This window comes from Catharus ustulatus, chromosome 3 (assembly GCF_009819885.2).
Source record: "Catharus ustulatus isolate bCatUst1 chromosome 3, bCatUst1.pri.v2, whole genome shotgun sequence".
NCBI classification, from domain to species: Eukaryota; Metazoa; Chordata; class Aves; order Passeriformes; family Turdidae; genus Catharus; species Catharus ustulatus.
The window spans coordinates 34,463,706-34,482,394 of NC_046223.1; the positions used below are offsets into that span (position 1 = coordinate 34,463,706).

General features: G+C 43.3%; 1 protein-coding gene across 1 annotated transcript; it reads right to left on the bottom strand.

Moving 5' to 3' along the window:
* Positions 1–1,315: 1,315 nt before the first annotated feature.
* Positions 1,316–15,748, bottom strand: HNRNPU (heterogeneous nuclear ribonucleoprotein U). The gene is made up of 14 exons (XM_033053788.1): positions 14,800–15,748; positions 13,796–13,907; positions 13,600–13,673; positions 11,361–11,500; positions 9,692–9,791; positions 8,517–8,629; positions 7,852–8,115; positions 7,478–7,597; positions 6,730–6,858; positions 6,199–6,367; positions 5,420–5,659; positions 4,968–5,170; positions 3,850–3,921; positions 1,316–3,427 (listed from the first exon to the last, which is right to left on the bottom strand). Exons 1-14 carry the CDS (start codon positions 15,527–15,529, stop codon positions 3,374–3,376), a joined length of 2,520 nt encoding a protein of 839 aa, XP_032909679.1. The 5' UTR covers positions 15,530–15,748; the 3' UTR covers positions 1,316–3,373.
* Positions 15,749–18,689: the final 2,941 nt, after the last annotated feature.

Here is an 18,689-nt window from a genome sequence, read left to right on the forward strand (position 1 = left end):
TCCTACACACAGGTGGCAGCACTGCCGAGTGCTCTTGGTGCAGCCAGAGAAAGCAGCCCAGCACACTGGAAGGGCCAGCTCCTGACAGCACAGCTCGGTTTGGGATCTCATAAGCCACCTCAGAACCAAAGCCTGCCTCTGATGTCCCACAGCTGAGTGTTTACAAAGTCCTTTCACGCAGGACACCACGCCTCGCCAAGACCTTGGCGTGTCGGGGAAGCACCTCCATGTACACAGCGTGTATCCTAGCGACTGTTTCTAGCGAAGGCAGAAATACAACTGGAGCTTGTTTGGTTGTTAACCAGGCACTTTACCCCTGGGACACGCAGCACAGCCCTGCCTTGAGCCTGCAGCTAAGCGTGCACAGTCCCCTCAGCGAGGCGGGGCGGCCACAGCCTGCTGCAGGAGGAGAGGGCAGCAGCTTCATCGGCAGGGCTGCAAGGAGAGCACTGCTGGCACTGCTGCCAACAGCTGCACAGGCACCATGTGCCATGGTCCTCTTGACACAGAGCCAAGCCCGAGGCTAACCAGGTTTGTGCTCTGTCAGGAAAAAACCCCATCTCAGTTAGAAAAAGCCAAACCCAGCTTGCACTCCACAAGGAAAAACACCCCAAAACCTGAACCCAAACCTGTGTTGTATGCCGCTATCTGTGTCACCGCCACCAGCAGCACGGCTGCTCTAATCCAGGTACTTTTCTGCATGTAAACAAGCCCTTGTAAGCTGCAAGGAATCACTGGACATGACAGATGGCTCAGCCCTCTCGTTTTGGCAATGTGCAGCTGTGCCCTCCTCATCTTCCTACAGCTACCAGCTAAGTTTCATATTGTCTTTTTAAAATGCAAACTGTTTTTTTTAGTATTAGTGACTCTAGGTAACTGCTTCTCTATAAAAGCCATTTTCACATGGCAAAATTAATCCCTTCTCTAGGAATATTCAGAGCTATGTTGAGCGCGAGTCTGTGTGGGCGGACCCAGGCTGAACACACGGCTCCATGCAAGCGCTGCTCTCCTCAGCTGTGACAAATCACGAGCGGGATATACGTGGACTTTTCCACCCCCTCCCTGAGCTACACGTGTCCCAGGTAGAGCATGTGCTGAAGCTTTTTTGAATTCTGTTCCTCAGATAGTGCTGAACTTAACAGCTTTTGTTGGAGAGGAGTATTTTTATAGAAACAGGATACTCCTTTTTGAGTCAGAGTTGAAGCACTTCACGTGTGGCTGTTTTGTTTGGTTTCTTTTTAAACACCATACAGCAAAGAAACTGAAAGCAAAACATCCCCGACTTTTGAATTGAAATACAGGCTTTACAACCATAGTAAGTGTAGGCTCTTATATTTTAGTTTAAGACTATATCATTTATAGAGTACCAAAATAAGCAAAGGATCAGCACTCCATACAAAGTGTTAGTTCTTGTGAGGAGGGTAGAAGGGAAATGGACTTTAATTACACTAAACTTTTTTTTTGCAAGTCTAAAGAAAACTCCATTTCAGCAAAACATATTTGGGTTTCAATTCCCCAAATTTCATTAAATAGTGTTTCTTTTAAGACAATTTACATTTTTCTCATTCAAAGTAAAGGGATGATTTAAAGCACTATTAACAAGGAGGTGGTGCTGTTAATGTTTAATGTCAATATGCAATGGCATCTGCTATAAAGGCTAGAAGAGCAACACAATTTACTTCTGAAGACTACTAGAAATTGAGTAACACTGGAGAAAAGTTTCAAGCACAGCACAGGACTCTAGCTCTAGGCTGCTGCCAGTGCAGACACTGCCACGGGGACTGCCAGCACACGCCAGGGCCCCGATGGCGGCAGTGCCGCGTGTTCTCACGTGTGTACCCCGTGTCCCTCTTGCAATGGGTACGTCTTTTCCCTGTCTTAGGGCATTAAAATGCAAGTTAGCAGCGAACATTGCCACTACAGTTTTACAGAAGCATAAAGCTGAACAGAATAGCAGTTAAAACAAACTGAAGCGGTCAAACTCCATGACAATCCGTCCTGTTCTACTCCCTGTCCAAGTCTTCCTGCTCCTTCCCTAACGTCTATTTTACAATAAAGAAGTGGATTTACATGATGCAAGCGCAACTCAAAAGACTTTTGCCCTATACATATAACCATGTTAAACTGTGAATTATACATGTGATAGATCTCTAACAGAGCAACCACCAGTTTTTTTAAGAAACACAAGTATTTCAGCATGTACAGTAATGAGTTTAAAACTGTCCAACATAATCGCTTTCATACATTCTCCTTCTCTTTATAGCATTAACGGGATTTTAGACCTTGATGGCAACAATCCCAAACAAGAGTAAAATGAATTTATTTTATTGCAAACAAACGTCTAGAGTTAAACTTCTCCACCTACTTTCTTTAAAGAGAAAAGTAATCAGCAGGCTAAGGAGATACACCCATTTGAGAATTGACATGATTAAAAATTAAGATATAAAATGGGTGACTCACAGTTTCATTAGCTTACAAAATGGTGGAGTAACTACTACAAGCACACTAGGTATACAGTATTTTGTGGGGAGAGTTATACAGACACACAGCTAACTTCATATAGATCCCATTAGACAACTGGATTTACAACAAGTTTTGTTTAATAAGAAATGGGCAAAGCCAGCTTCTTTTCAGAATCAAAATGCAGAACAAATGGAAAAAAATTATGGTTTTGTACCTTCACAAGTTTGAGCCTCCACAAATAAAGCAACCGAGTTTTACAACTTTAAGAGCTTCTACATACACTCCACCATCACTATTCAGCCCCAGGTTTCCTCTTTGCCCCCAACATCATATTGAGTTCCAAATGTTACAAAAAAGTCCCAGTTATTGCCAGAAACTTTTGCCTCCCCCTCCTCCCCTCCCCACCCAAGAACTTCATAGAGAGGATGGAGTGTAATAGGGAGCTTTACATAATCTCATGGTATTTGAGGGCTACTAAGATGCCTCCATATGAATCTGGTTGCTAACATTTCTATAGTATTGTGACATGACTCACGACTGTTTCTTAGAAATTGGGGGATGGGGAAAAAGGAGAAAATTCTTTAATAAAAAGACACCAGGTACAAAGCAACGTTTTACTTTTGTTGTGGTAAAAAAAAAGTCACATTTTACAGATAAAATGTAGAACCCTGAAATACTGACACATTCTCTTTTCGTGCACAATGCTGAGGTTCTCTTACGAATCACTTTAAAACTGCAATTAAAAATGTACAAAAAAAGAAAAGAAAAAATCAACCCACAAAGCTTCTAAAAAAGGAACCCGCAGGCACTTCCTCTTGTGGAATGTTTAAAAAGTTAGCCTACTAAAGAAAACAGTCGACTTCTTGTGAAGGTTTTGGAGAAATATGTATCAGTTCATTTATTTGGGTATTCAATAATATCCTTGGTGATAATGCTGACTCCATGGCTTCTGACCCCAGAATTGCTGCAACAGATTAATAAACAGTTAGTTTTAACCTACAATCACATAATGGTTAAGTTTCTTAATTGGGAGAAAAAGAAACAGCATTTAACAAATAACTTGTTCCCCTGGAACTTGAGAAGATTAAAGTCCTCTCCAATAGCAGCAAGTTCCTGAACAACTGAAGGCAGTTAAGAGTTCATTTCACAGCAGTAATGTGAAGCCAAGTACTACATACCATTAAGAGCATTAAGCCACAGCTGGTATTTGATATATCAAGACCATCAAGGCAGATTAAGTTTTGCATAGGAAGCTATTTATAGTGATATTACCTAGCATTAGAAGATTTTGCTATCTACTTTTGATTATGCATCTATTTATTTAGTCAGCATTTTGCAACATTTAAGTTAACAATCAGTAAAAAAGGTAAAGCTGGGACTACTTACACCCTGCTGCCACTGGTTGTAGCCCTGAGATTGGTTTTTGTAGCCACGATTATTTCCCCTTCCTCTGAAGTTCTGCAAGAGGAACACAATTTTTAACTACTTTGTCTATATGCATTTTTCACAAGTGTCCTAACACCAATCTTTATTACCACCAAAACATCACACACCATATAGAAGTATCAGCCCCAGGTTAGTAGAAAAACACATCACCAAAAAATCCCTCCCTGAAAAACAGTAGAATACCAAAAGCCTCCTCCCTTCCCTCTAAGCAACTATTTTTTTAACCACGGGGCAAGAATCTCAGAATTAATAAACTAGCTCAAACTGTTGTTGCTGGTCTGGAAAGCTGGCTAATCCAGTTTTGACTCACCCTATTTCCAGCTGCTAAATGCACCAGGACAACTAAAAATACAAGAGCTTGTCTATTTTTAGTTAGGAAAGGCTGTAGTTGCTACAAGGATATGTTATCTGATCAGACAAAAGGATATGGGTCACATAACTGAAAATAGAAGAGGCTAGCCCACAAAACCTCCAACAGAAGTTATGGTACAACAAAGGGACATTGATATAAGTAAATAAAATTTTGCTTTTCCCCTATTTGTCAGTATTAGGCAAACCTGAGCCATGTTTACTGGCTTGGGCTCCATCTGCTGGCTCTTCAGCAATCCAAATTTTGTTTTCCAATACTTCCAGTGATATTCCGTGAGGTAAGATCTAGGCTAGTGTGTCTTTACTAGTTGTGTTTGATACCAGACACCAAAACAAAGACTCTGCAGAGCTATTTTCAGAAAGCTCCCTACATGTTTGTTGAAGATACACTTTCACCCTCAGCCCAAATAAGTTATTATTGGGGAAAGGGAAAAAACACAAAAAACCAAAGACAAGCTTTCACACACATGCACTAAAAATCTTCATTTTTAACAGGACAGAGATACAGTCCTAACATGAACTGACCCCCATCAGTTGTGACACATGCACAAAACTAGAAAGGCCTTGCAGCATGGCATCAGTGTAGCACTACAACCAAGTTCGAGACTCCTCATAGGCACCAGGGCTGTCAAACAACAACATACAAAGTACTGTAGGTCAACTAGTCAGTCCCCCCTCAAAAGCATCACCTGGTTGTAGTTTCCCCTGTTGGGCATTCCACCTCTGTTATAGTTTCCTCTGTTAGAATAGCCACCTCTGCTTGGAAAGACAGGGCCACGAGGATACGGGTAGCCAATTGCTCCGCTGCTGCCACCGCCACCACCGCCACCTCCACCACCTCGCTGAGGCATGTTGCCTCCCCTCCTGTTGTATCCACCACGATTGCCAGGAACTGCAGGGAGAGAGTTACTTTCATCAAGTAATTGTTAGGTCTTACATATTTCCTACACAAAGATGAACAGAGCAACTCAAGGTCTGACAGGCTTCTCACTCGAGCGACAATTAACTATGCACTCAAACATTAAACTTACTCAAACTGACATCAAGGTTCCCACTACATAATAATGGCAGTGCAAGTACTACAACCTTTTTCCCCAGCAGCAGCAACCTCCAGAAGTCACAGCTCTATTTCTAGGCTCACCTCCTCCTCTGAAGTTGCCCCGCATGTTGAATCCTCCACGTCCTCTCTGACCCCTATTAAATTGATTTTTATTGCTCTTCTTGTTCTTCTTTGAGCCAGTGTTCTGTTTCTTTTCTGGCGGAAGAGCTTTCTTACTTTCTTCTTTATACTGTTCCAAAAGCTTCTGAGCTTCTTCTTTTTGCAACTCTACATAGATTATTTCATCAAAACATTCTGCTACCTCTGGCAGTGTGAAGTTCCCTATAATTGCAAAAACACTGAGTATTCAGCATCTACATTCAGCTACAATCAAAGCTGCAGTTTAACCACCTTTCCCCCATTCTTCCTCCCACCCTCTCCATCTCCTCAGCATAGGGACAAAATTACATAATCTGAGCATTTAGGAAATATAACAGTGACAAAGGAAATAAACAGGTCTTCATGGAGTTGCCAGTACTGTTCCAAACCTTGAAAACATTCTGCCTATCTTTTTCTTTTTTTTCTTTTATAAGCCTCCACTCAGAACACCAGTTTCTGCCAAATATGTCACGTATATAGGGCACTTTATGCCAAGACAGCTTTGTGCATCTGCATGAAGCGTATCACCATAACTGAGTAGTGTTAAGGACTGCAGCAGAGGGAACACAATATAGTGTTATCCTACCAAGTTACAATAGTCTTCCAGTTTTGTATAAGTACAACTCTTTAAGATAAAGTGATTTTTTTAGACTTCACGTTTACTTAATCCTTTAAACAGATACTCAGCATCCTAAAACACAGTATAGGATTATGTTCCATGCCTTTCATTTTGAGAACTGCATGCTCTGGAAGATCTTTTCCCTCCACCTCTGCCTTCTTTTGTGTTCTTTGCTTGTAGTCTTCATCTTTTGGGCAAACAACAACTGCTTTGCGCTGGAAGCCTGCAAACAGGCACATTTTTCTCCTCTGCGCAGCTGCAGACACATTTGTCTGAAAAAAATGCAGTAACTTACTACACGTAGCTGTCATTGTAAGAGTTAAGGAAGTCAACTTATGGTGTATAGACTTCACCTCTACAAGAGCTTGCAATGAAGTTTACAAATAACTGGACATAAAGATGCTGTATAACGCAAAGTTACGAGCTTGTATCAATGTGTTAAAACACTATTCCTCCCACATCCCATAAATCTAGAGAAGTTCAGACAAGCATTTGTAGTAATATCTCAACTTTGTGTCCCCTGAATGAGTAGTAAGTCAGTAACTGAAACAACTATTATAACTTTAATCCCAATTAATTACTACAGTACAGCCTATAACAAATTGCCTTAACCGTTTTCCACTGAAGTTTCTACCTGATCCAAAATGAAATTCCGCTTCTTACGAGCTGCAATCTCAATGAACTTTCCAAGACACTGTGGAGCTCTTTGCAACAGTGTGTTAAGTTTTCCAGTGTCTGCCATCTGACGCTTAAAACCTGCAACCTATGGAGAGATTTCCCAGAGTTAGTCTGTGTAGTCATGATACATATAGTTGACTTTTTTTTTTGCTAAATGCTTTCCACCACACTTCAAGGGTTATTCAATTCAAGGCCACAGCTGCTGCAAACCCGTAATTGAAATTCTCAAGCCTCCACAGAATGCAAGAGATTTATAAACAAAGACTCCATGAGAATTGGCACCACTCAGTTCAAGGTATACTCATCACAATACCAATTTCCAGCTAAATGTTCTATTCTGAGAACAGTTATGTATAGGGAAGTAGAAACAGTCAACAGCAGCAGACTATTTCTTACATATTACCACAAAAAGCTTGAGAATCCTGCCATGTGTGAACTAGCAGCTCAGCAAGGTAATAAAATCTTTACACAGAATCATTAGGTTGGAAAAGACCTTTGAGATCACTGAGTCCAGCCTATGACCTAACACCATCTTGTCAACCAGACTACAGCACTAAGTGCCACAGCCAGTCTTCAACAAGAATGGTCAGTAGCTAACTGAAATAGCCAGTTTCTGGGATACAGAAGAACCCCATGGCAGCCAAAGACCATGGATTTACAGCAAGTTTTCAACCTACCAAGAAACAAAATGTCTTATCACTTACCATCATTTTGTCCATAATAGTATTTGTCCCAAGAATGTTGTATTTCCCAGGATTTGCTGCTGCATGTTTGGTAACCCATGTAGTCTTGCCAGCTCCAGGCAAGCCAATCATCATCACCACCTATGAAAAACAAATTCTGTATTTGAGATACTACTTCAAAGACATTTTTAATACACAGCTTAGCCCAGCAAGCCTAATGGATACTAAGGGGGGATGTAGGAGTAGGGAAGGCCGTGGTAGTGAACACGCCATGAGATGCTAAGCATTAAAGCTCCTAAACAAAAATGTCAGGAGAGAGGTGGAATAGTCTCCTTAACTCTAACATTTCCATACATCTGCTTTAACAAGTTTTGAGATGATAAGAAGATACTTACTTCACAATCTTTCTTTTGTTCAGGTCCTTTTGGTCCTCGAACCCTGTCCTCCAGGGGGACCTTCTGGATGAAGGTGTACTCTTCAGGTACAGGGAAGTAAGGTTCCTCCTTCTGACCAAAGTTAAACTCAACCGCACAGTTATGGCAGAGAACATGTGGAAAGAGTGGTCGCCCATCAAGAACTTCCTTGCTTATTTTGAATGCAACACCAAGCTCTTGTCCATTCTTGGAATATGAGAGTTCCACTTCATCACCATCAAAATTCTGTTTTTCAAACAAAGCATTATTTTGGATAAAATTAGCTCACTTTATACAGTTAATCAGTCACTTCACTCTACTGGCTATGCTCACTCAACTTCTGTAACACTATTATTTCATAAAGGAACTAAAGCTAATTTTCTCTTCTAATGAGTCACTGTCAATGATCACCTTGTTCAAGATCTGATTTCTTGTTAAAAGGCTTTAAAGACATTTGTCCATGAATATGAAATCATGTTGCCAGCAGTCAACTGTTAGTTATAGCTGCTGCTTCTACCACCTGCCTATGTTAAACAACTCGTCTTGCTCCCATGATTTTATGCATTTGCTTTACCACTTCTAACATCAAAGCAGTCTAAAAATTCAAGGATGTTTTCCCTCAAAAGAAAATGTAAGTGAAAACTTACAGCAAAACATCCAATCACATCATTTTCATCAAACTTCTCACCAAAGTCTTCAGTCTCACAATTGCATGTCTTTATTCCTTTTAGAGAATACCCATAAGAAAATTCTTCTTCACCTGAAGGAACAATTTAAACTAATTACAAATAGGCTTTCCCATCTAACCTTTTAGACATAAATCACCTTACAGCTACTTAAATAAGCTGCTGTTCAGAGTATTTTTATTAATGCCAAAACAAGCTATGACCCCCCCCAACAGCTGTACAAGCTCTTTCTTTTATTCAATACTTTCACTTGAGATAGAACAGCAGTTCCCTCATCCATGTTTAAAAGCCTTATGCTGCTGGCTCCAGATTCATGCTGACAATAAAAGCCGAACTGTCAGATAAAGACATGAACAAGTATTTTTAAACTGTGAACACCTGATTACGCAGTGGTGTACCTGCTGTAACGTAGGCAGAAAGGCTTTCTGAAGTTAAGTCTCCAGGAGCACTTACCCCTCCCATTTTAAAGGGAGTTTAGCAGACAGTCAGCCTATGCAATAGCTGAGGATGAAGCTGCAAGGAACAAGCTAACAGGAAGTGTCAAACACAAGGACTCAGGTGTAACTTAAGCAGAAAGCTGTTGCTGGTGTCTGAACATACCAACTCACCAATATTTCCCCCAAAAATGCATTTCAGTAACAAGTTATGAATATTATTTTTTGTCATATAGATAATGAAGTTGTACTTTGTCTTTGCAGCTATTTTCAGAAATTAGGATTTTCCCACCAAGCGAAACAAAAGATAATGTAGTTACCATGGGTTAAATTTTATACCATGCCCCACCCTTTAAAAGTGGAGGGAAGGACAACTCCCCGTTTTCTATTTATGACACTAAAGGAAAAAGACAAATCCTTTATCTTGTCAGGTATTCAATAATGTTCTCCACAACCCATACATGATCACTGGAAGAATTAATTCTTAAATTATGGCCCTAACCTTTACAGGTCTGAGTACTTAATGACTTTATTTGTTCCTCGTAATGAACTTCCTCACACCATGCCCAGTGAATGACTCAAATTATGACCACTTTTCACAACACACAGACTACAATCACTAAGCTTGTCCCCCCTGCTTCAGAGAATAATTATTTCAACTTCAGCCACATCAACACAAAAGCAAATATTTTAAAGTCTTACCGAGCAACATTCCACTTGTGTTCAATGACCAGCCAACTCGCACTTCATGTATGTCAATGTCTTTTGTATACAGGTGTTTAACAGGAATCTTTTCTGTAACCTATTTTTAAATTGTTCAGTAAAAGGTAAGCAGTATTCATTATACACTAACAACATGGAAGATCAGAAGGTAACATTTGGAACCTTTATACTTTGGTTAAATCTTTGCTAAGTCTAACTGATCACTTTCTGCAAAAATAAAATATGTTCAAGAATATGCAACCACAACTAGTGACTAAACAGTTCCATCTCCTGACTTAGGAATGAAGAGTGGAGATGATGAGGAAAACTGTAAGTCTTCATCACTTGGTCCTAGCAGTCCCTGTCAGTGGTCAAAATGCTTTAAGTCCTTTTGACACTCTATCAAGATCACAAAAAATACATGTATTTATGAATATATGCCATGAAGTTAGGTTTTACAGTAAATTACTTAGCAAAGAAAATGTGTAATATATTAAAAAAACCCGCTTCTTAGAGACTAGGGAAAGTATTACACTATCCCTTTTCACTGTAAGCAGACTTCCTGGGCAAGCTGCCAGCTTCCGAACAACATAACCAGTTTAAAAATAAAAACAACAAACCACCTAAATGCACTGGAACATACATGCAACCAGTTGTTTTTTAACTGTCATTAGAAACTTTAATAAAATGAAGTGAACAACCCATCAATATCCTATCAACCTCTGCAACTATTCCAGTCAGATGACCAAGCTGAAACTCATTTGAAAGCGAACAGGACAATAAATAATGACATGAATTTCACTTCACTGGCCTTCCAAAGTTACAGGTATCAACAGACACAAAAAATCACTCCATGCAAAAGCTTGGATAATGGGATCACTGCCCAATTCTCATGGTGACAGCTACCTTTGAAAGCACTAGAGGAAGAGAACAGATAAATATACACAGGCCCATCATGTGCAAAGAAGCCTTTAACACTGTTAAGTAAAAAAGGAATAAGAAAAATAAATTCAAGCTTTGTGATCTTGTTCCTCTTCCACCAAAAAGCTGGAAAAAACAGTTTATCAGAAGGCGGATTGCTCTTTGCCATTTTTACCCTTCAGAAGAACTCTTGTTCTCAAAATTCAACTACGTTCTAAATACTCATATTCAATGCATCCTGTCAGAGTTAATGATGTTGAAATGGACCTCTAGAGGTCATCCAGCCCAAATCTCTGCCTAGAGCAGATCAAACTCAATGACTAAGTAGAGCCAGAAACGACTGTTGGGATAATTTATTTCTCTTAAGAAAAAAAAAAAAAGTCAAGCTTCCTGTAATCTTCAGAAAGTACAAGCAAACTTTTGACTATAGAGTAGAAAAATACTTCCAGTGTTGATGCATGAGATACCAAATAGAATTTGTGGTTAAAAAATGAGACCAGAAGTCTCACATTCAGAAGAAATGCAGTATTTTGTGGGGTTTTCGGTTTTTATTTTTTAATTTCTGGTTTATTGTTTGCTAAACAGAAGCTCTTATAAAAGAGGAAACAGTTTTACAAACTATCTTTTTGTAAGAGACGGTCGTTTAAGAGTCCCGTTCACTTAAATTAGTTTCAACCAAGCCCAAAAATGTGACAAGTATAAATACTGTATTTAAGCATGCAAAATTCTCCCATAAACTTTAACTCACCTTCATCTCAAAGCAGACTTTGCCTTTAGAAACTCCATAGGAGGCCCTCCCTCCAGCCCAAAGGAAAGCAAAGCTTTCCATGGTCAGAGAGGAAGCACTAAACCGGTCTCTTGAGATTTTAAAATGCAGGTCACAGTTATCTGTTGACATAAAAATAATTCTGTTTACTCTGGTCACAAAATAAAGTACAGGTGTCCAATTTTATGCATTAAAGATGCTGCCAGTTTTCAAAGGTGATTTTAAAGATAAACTGCCAGCAAGTACCCAGGTGCCATCTTCACTTCTGTCATTCAATTTTCCTCTATTTTTCCATCTGCTTAAAAACCCCTAACTTTCACCTAATCTGTTAGAATCACCCTCCTCTGTCAGTTACCTCTTTCTATCAATACAGAGCCATCTGCATTGTGCTCTCCACAGTACCCTCCAGAGACCTGATTCTGAAGCATTCTCACTGCTCAAGCCCAAACCTAAGTGCTGCTAAGAAGTAAATGTGAACCAAACGGTTTAAGTACTGAATGTAGCCTTTGGTTAATATAGTCAATCAGCAAGTCAAATTAGATGACGTCTATTAAAATAAAGGCAGTTAAGTCAGATGCAGATATGCTAAGCACAGAGAGTGCTAAGAGAACCTACTTCAGCCCAGACACACACTATGAATCCACCTATCACTCTAAGAACCTCAGTGAAACTTTGGTTTTAAAAGCATCTTCAGAGCTGCACACCATGAAATTGCAAGTGAATCTCCCAGTAGGCTTCAGAAAAATAATGCTGAATGGTAACAAGAGGTGCAGCACTTGAATTCCCTGGAGCAAGGAATCCACAGAAGAAGCTCCAAACCTATCTGATGGTTACAAGAAAGGAGCAAAATGGGCAAAAAGTGAGGAATTCTGCGCCGGTGCAAAACCTGCATGATGCCAGAATACACTAAAATGCAGTCTGCCCTGTACTACTGGCAACTCTCATACAAAGATTTTATTTGCATACAGCCATCCCCAATTCCAAAAATACTATTAGTGATCCAAGTGTCTTCTCATTAGTGCTGCTAACTTTTATTTGTTGCATGAAAAGCAGATAAAATCTTACAGAAGAAACCCACCTTTGCAGCAGGCTACCTTTAGAACAAGAGATGAAAACAGAATTTGAAGTTACAGCTTCCTTGTAAGACGCAAGTAATAAAAAGCACTTAAGAGTGGCTAAACCTCTTACACAAATGGATCACTAACCAGAAGAGAGTGCCAATTCGTTACACAATTCAGCCTTACAGCTGTGTTTGAATCTTATTTCTAAAGAGTCTGTCGACACTTCAAATCAGAATTTGTCCAGTGACAAGATTCTCTACTAGAAAATACTACTACTACTAGAAACAGTAATGAAAAGTAGCTATTGGAAGAATCCAAAGCTCCCACAGAAGTGGCTACTCACCAGGTTAGCAGCTAGAAACTTGAGACTTAGCAAAATGTCAGGGATGGCATATTCAGCAAGTTATGTGGCTGTAAACTAATACCTCCTTCCATTTCAAACCATTTCTTGTGGAATAAAACCACCTGAAACTTCTAACAAATATGCCAAGACAATGCCACAACTTAAGCTTTCCTTCCATGGCATTGTAAGAATCCAACAAGTTCAAAGCATTACTTCAAGACCAGGTTTTCTAATGTTGCACTGAATCTTTATACTTACCCTCAAGAATACAAATGTCAACTCTGCCATTATGGTACGTTATAGTAATAATAATGTTTAGAATCTGCCTCAAAAAAAACCCTGCTTGCAGATACTTCTCAACTTCAATGCTCTGCTGACCAATTCTCTCTGCCACACCACTTGCACAACCCACCACCCAAAGCCTACACACTCACAGGTAATATGGATGGGTCATTTTTAAGGAGGCATTACCAGATTTTGTTAAATTTATTGCTGTCTCCAGGGTGTTCTGTGTGCACTCTACACCTACCCACCTAGGCTTCCATCCCCGATTAGTGTTCTATTTAAAATTTCTTCACAGAACTGTCTATCACTACAGACTAAGAAAAGCAAGCTTGTTCCTGCCAACATACTCATCTATCCTTCTGTTCTTTTATTTGCTAAAAACAGGTGAAAACGCAGTGTTTTTCTATTTTTTTAACGTTACCTGGTAACGAAAATCAACAAATGTATCGTCCCCGTTTCAGAAAGCGTGGCATTAAGATTAAAAGCCTTAACACCACATCTTTCCAGAGCAAAGGCAAGCACATTTACTCACAAGTATCAAGACAAACCACTGTGTCATCAAAATGTTCATCTTCTTCTTCCACAGGTGGCTGAGGGGACTTGGCCCTGAAAAAACGAAACCAAACAGAATATAATAAAGCCACACGTATTTTCACTAGGTTAAAGTAACATTTCTGTACTCTATTCCTCCTCATCACAAAATAGTGCCCAGCATAAATTCTATTTACCTGCTGTATTTGTTTTCTTCAATGTATTCAAAGTATCCCCGGCCATGGTCTTCACGTGGTCTCTTCACTCCCCTCTTCTTCTCACCAGGCTTTTGTTCCGTTTTACCATCTCCTGAAACAGAGGCAGTGATTAATTTTGATTATTTTAAGTTTAATTCGGAATGAAATCTATACGATTGTTTGAATTTTGTAAACTGCAGCAAGCTGCAGCATGAGACAAGCAGTAACATCTTAAAAAGGAATTTTGCTATGTTACTAAGGTAAAACCCTGTATCTTGAATTCTCACGGGAGACTCAAAACTTGTCGCCAATTAGAAATCATTTAGCACACGGAAGTTGCCAATACATCACGCAAGAGCTAGTAGGGCCCTCAGTGTTATGATCCCCCCCCCCCTTCAAAAAAAAGTAAAAAAGAAAAAAAAAGCAAGAAAAAATATTAAAAAGAAAAAAAAATAAAAAAAAAAAAGAAAAAACCCCAAAATAACAAAAACCACCCTCCTGGCCCGCCGCGTCTCTAGACCCGCAACACCATCACCACCCGCCCATCACGGAGGGCAGCGGGACGTGGCCGGGCTCTCGCAAGGGCATCGTGCGATCCGCACGACTGCGCCTCCTCCCGGCGGGCCGCGGGCGGGAGCCCCAGGGAAGGGATTCCTCCTCCTCCCGCCTCCATTGTACCGCCAGGCCTTCCCAGCGCCATCCCGTGCGGCGGCGGCGCCCAGCCCGGAAGTGACGTCACGCGCGCCAAGCGCGGCTCGGCGCACAATGCACAGCGCGCCCCAGCGGCCTCTCCGCCGCCCCTCCCCCCGTGCCCCTCCCCCCACCCCCCCCGCCGGGGCAGCACGAGGCGCGGGGCCGCCAACGTCCTCCCGCGCGCGCCCCGGAAGCCGCCCCCCCCCCCGCTCGGGGCAAGGCAACCCCCGTCATGGCGGGGGGGGGGATGGGATTAATGGGCCCCCATCTCCGCCCCCCCCACCCCGGTTCCCGCCGCCCCGCTCACTCACCCCCGGCGCCCTGCGCCCCGGGGCGGCCGCCTCCGCCGCCGCCTTCCGCTTTCTTCTGCTGCTGCTGCTGCTGCTTGGCGGGGCCCGCCGGGCCGGAGGCAGCGGCGGGCCCCGAGGCGCCCCCAGCGCTCTTGCCGGGAGCCTCCTTGGCGGCGGCGGCGCTGCGCGGCGGGAGGAGTGGCGGGGGCTGCTGCGGCTGCTGGGGCTGCGGCGGCTGCTGGTCACCGTGGCCGTTGGCGTCCCCGGCCGCGGCCTCCTCCTCGTCGGCCAACTCGTCCTCCCCCTCCTGGAAACCCTGGTCATCGCCGTTCTCATCCTCCTCCTCCTCCTCTTCCTCCTCCTCGCCGCCCGCCTCCTCCTCCATGGGGCCGCCCCCGGCCCGCTCGCCGTTTTCCTCGCCCAGCTCCATGGCGTCGCCATCGGCGGCCTCCAGCCCTTCCTCGTCGTCGTCCTCCATGGCGGAGGCCGCGGCCTGGCCGGGGCCTCCCCCCTGGCGGAGCTGCGCGGCGCCCCCGCCGCTCTCGGCCGCCTCCCCCTCCACGCTGCCGTTGCCGGGCTCGGCCGCGCCGCTGGCGGGGCCGCCCCCGCCGGCCTCCTCCTGGTCTAGCGCGGCCTGGAGCCGCTCCATGAGCTCAGCCTTAAGGCCCTTGTCAGAAAGGCGCCGCTTTTTCAGCTCCTCCTTCAGCTCCGACACCTTCAGCTTCTTCACGTTCACGGGCGAGCAGCTCATGGCGGCGGCGGCGGCACTGGCGGCTCGGTCCCTGGGCGGCGCGCGGGCGGCGGCGGGCAGGGACGGACGGGCGGCTCTGGCTCTGCCTGCGGTGCGTCGGTGCCCTGGCGGGCGGTGGGTGCGGGCGGGAGGCGCGGGGGATTCGTGCGGCTGCGGGAGCTGCGGAGCCGGACCCGCCTGGCGCCAAATCCTTTCACCGCGAGCTCGCGAGGGAGACGCGCCTCGCGGGGCCGCGCACGCTCCGGCGCCGCGCGCGCCGCCCCGCCCCCGCGCACGTAGGCCCTCCCGCGCTACCGTAACGACCGCATTACCGTAAATACCCGCCCGAGCGCAGCGCACCCCGCCGCTCTTGTCGGGGCGGGTTCCGCGGCGGATGGGTCGATACACCGCTCCGGCACAATGAACCCGCTCCGGGCTGCGAGCCACCCCCGTGCCAGCTCCCGCCCGCCTCAGGCCACAGCCCGTCCGAAATGTCCCCCGCTACGGGCCCGCATCCCAGCCACAGCCTCTCAGCGCCCTGTCCTGCTTGCCCTGGCTCCCCTGCGCCCGTGCCGGGCCTAGTCCCGCACGGTTTGTTGAAAAGGGGCATTGCTGCTCGAAAAAGCTGCGGGCAGTTACGTGAGGGCAGGAGCGGGGCTGCCCCGTTCCCGCAGCGCCGGGAGGCAGGCGCGGGGCTGAGCCTTAGCCAGACCGGCGATAACAAAGGTTCTGCAGTGCTCGGACTGCCAGCCTGGAGCTCGGCACGGGGCCGACCCGCTCACCAAAACTGCGCAGCTTTCCCTCTTTTCTTCTCCCCTGCACAGCGTTAATAGGGGCCTCTCCCCAGCCACACAAGTTGTACAGTCATTGAATTTTGGATTTTTCCAATTCGGTCAAAAGTAACATGAACACAAAGCAGTGGAGAGGATTTCACGCGAGCAGGAGGGCAGCACGGATCTACAAGTCGGCTTCCTTAGAGAGCCCGGATAAAAAGATAATTTTCACTTGCAGGAAAAGAAATGGAAGTCAAACCACCAGAGGATCAGCGTGAAGCACGACAGAAGGAAAGGTGTGCTGGCCGCGAAGTTGCCTTGTGTTAGTACAGATTGTGTCACCTCCCGAACCAGAACAAATTACGTTTACCTGCCCCACAGGAAGGGAAGAGAGACAAGGAAGTCATCCTGTTTTAACTGCGCAAAGAAAGGTTTCTTTCATACACGCACACTGCTCTGCCCTCAGTCAAGCTACATCTGCTTGAAGAAAACACGACTTGATCGGCAAGGTTAGCTCACCCAGCACTACACAACAGCTTGTTTGAACAGAGACAGGAATAGAGAGATGCAATATGTACGGATGAGAAAAAAGTTGCCAGAACCTTTCCCTTACTTTAAGGTCAAGTTGGTAGATTTTATTTCAGTCCAGTAAGTCAGAGTCACCTCAATAGCAGAAGAAAAGGGTAAGAGTACATCAATGCAAAGGAGAGGTCAGTGTGTGATTAAGCTGTACCATTCTAAATCATTGCCTTTGTCCATTTGTTCGTGAAAGAACAATCTGAGCTAGTCTGCTGAGGGACTCCTGACATATATACTGTTCGGCCAAAATGCCAACAAAATTAAACTAGTTAATATCGCAAGATTACTGACTGAAACTTACAGATAATTCGGCATTAATTTGGATGTCATTTGCCTATCCAACCCTCATGTTTTTTGGTTTGGTTTGGTTTGGGTTTTTTTGTATGTAAACAAATTTTAACAGAAAATACGTCATTAACTCTTTATGAGTTGTAGTATCCGAACCTCATATGTTAACCTGAGCCCTGTGTTTAGACCTTGATCTTGCACAGGGCTTTTCACATGTTGAGTCATATTTCTGGAAGAGGTTAATCAAGCCCGATGTCTGATAACCCCTCCCACCACCACAAACTTTATGGATTGATAGATTCTTTTAGGCCAGCTTTGTATCCCTAAGCCTTGCCTTAAACGAGCACATCTGCACAAACTGACAGTGCCTATGTTCTCGAAAACACCCTCATTCAAATCACCCGAGAAATGCAGTCGTCACATGTAATCCCATTCCTAAAAGATGTCATGTCTCCCCACTTCGGTAACATGCTCATACTGCTTTATACTCCTGTCACCATGGAGAAACAAAACAGCTAACAGCTTTGAGGCACATGGAGAGATTCCTCATCTTAAAGCATCCAAGCCTGTATATAAAAACACAAGTAGATAAAAGTTGTTTCCCCTCCCCTCTTCCCCTGAAATTTAGCACTATGAACTTGAGACATTTTTTTTAAGTTTACTACAGCTGTCTGTTTATTAAACAACTTAGAGGGATAAACTTATTATTTTTAAAGGAGATTAACTCATACCATCATAATAAGGGTAATGCTTACTATCTAACCACACACTTAATTACACTACCAAACAGGTGTAGCAAGACTGTTTTCAGACTACAGTTATGTTACCTGTTACTACAGAAGTGAGAAATCCCAGTTGATTTTCACATGTCAGGGATTCAATTGTAAAAACTAAATAAAGAGTTATAAATAATCATAAAGCTAAGTAAAAAAACCACACACATAACTGAAATAGATGTGTAATTTTAATGACTGCCTCTCAGTGTTAAAAAAAAGGTTTTCTATATGTAATTTAAATACATATTTATACTTACATCCCTGAGAAAAATTGCACTTAAGATACTCCCCTGTCCTCTTTGACTCCAGTGTTTCAAGAGTTTGCTTTTCCCTTATTAATACTTTGAATGAGAAAAATAATTTAAAGATATATGCTCTCCTCGTTGCTCTGCCCTCTCTTAGTTCAGATACTGAGTGAATCCTTTAACTCTGCTTTTCATAGAACATGCAGAAAGATAGATGCCAGCCATATCATGAAGCACTGTTTGGTAATGCAGCCTCCTGAAACAAGGAAGTACTAAAGAAAAGTACTTTAAGCTTTAATTTACAAAGCTGCTACTTTTATGATGATGGCCATATGAAAAACAGAATGTGATTGCTGGTAACCACAATACTCCTCTATTAAAATTGCCTTTTTTTGGTCTCAAAATATATTGAAACATAATCTTCCATTTAAATGAAAAGTGACATCCCCCCATATATAACAAATACAATTGTATGCATTTTTTTTATCAATCATATAACATTTTTCTCCTGCCTGTTTTA

Bases quoted from the DNA above. Each gene is read 5' to 3' on its own strand.
- HNRNPU (XM_033053788.1), bottom strand. From the start codon at position 15,529: ATGAGCTGCTCGCCCGTGAACGTGAAGAAGCTGAAGGTGTCGGAGCTG. The intron at 6,859-7,477 runs GTAAGTGATAAG...ATCTCTCCATAG, and splicing joins CTATTATGGACAAAATGATG to GTTGCAGGTTTTAAGCGTCA. The intron at 5,171-5,419 runs GTGAGCCTAGAA...CTCTCCCTGCAG, and splicing joins GGGCAACTTCAGAGGAGGAG to TTCCTGGCAATCGTGGTGGA.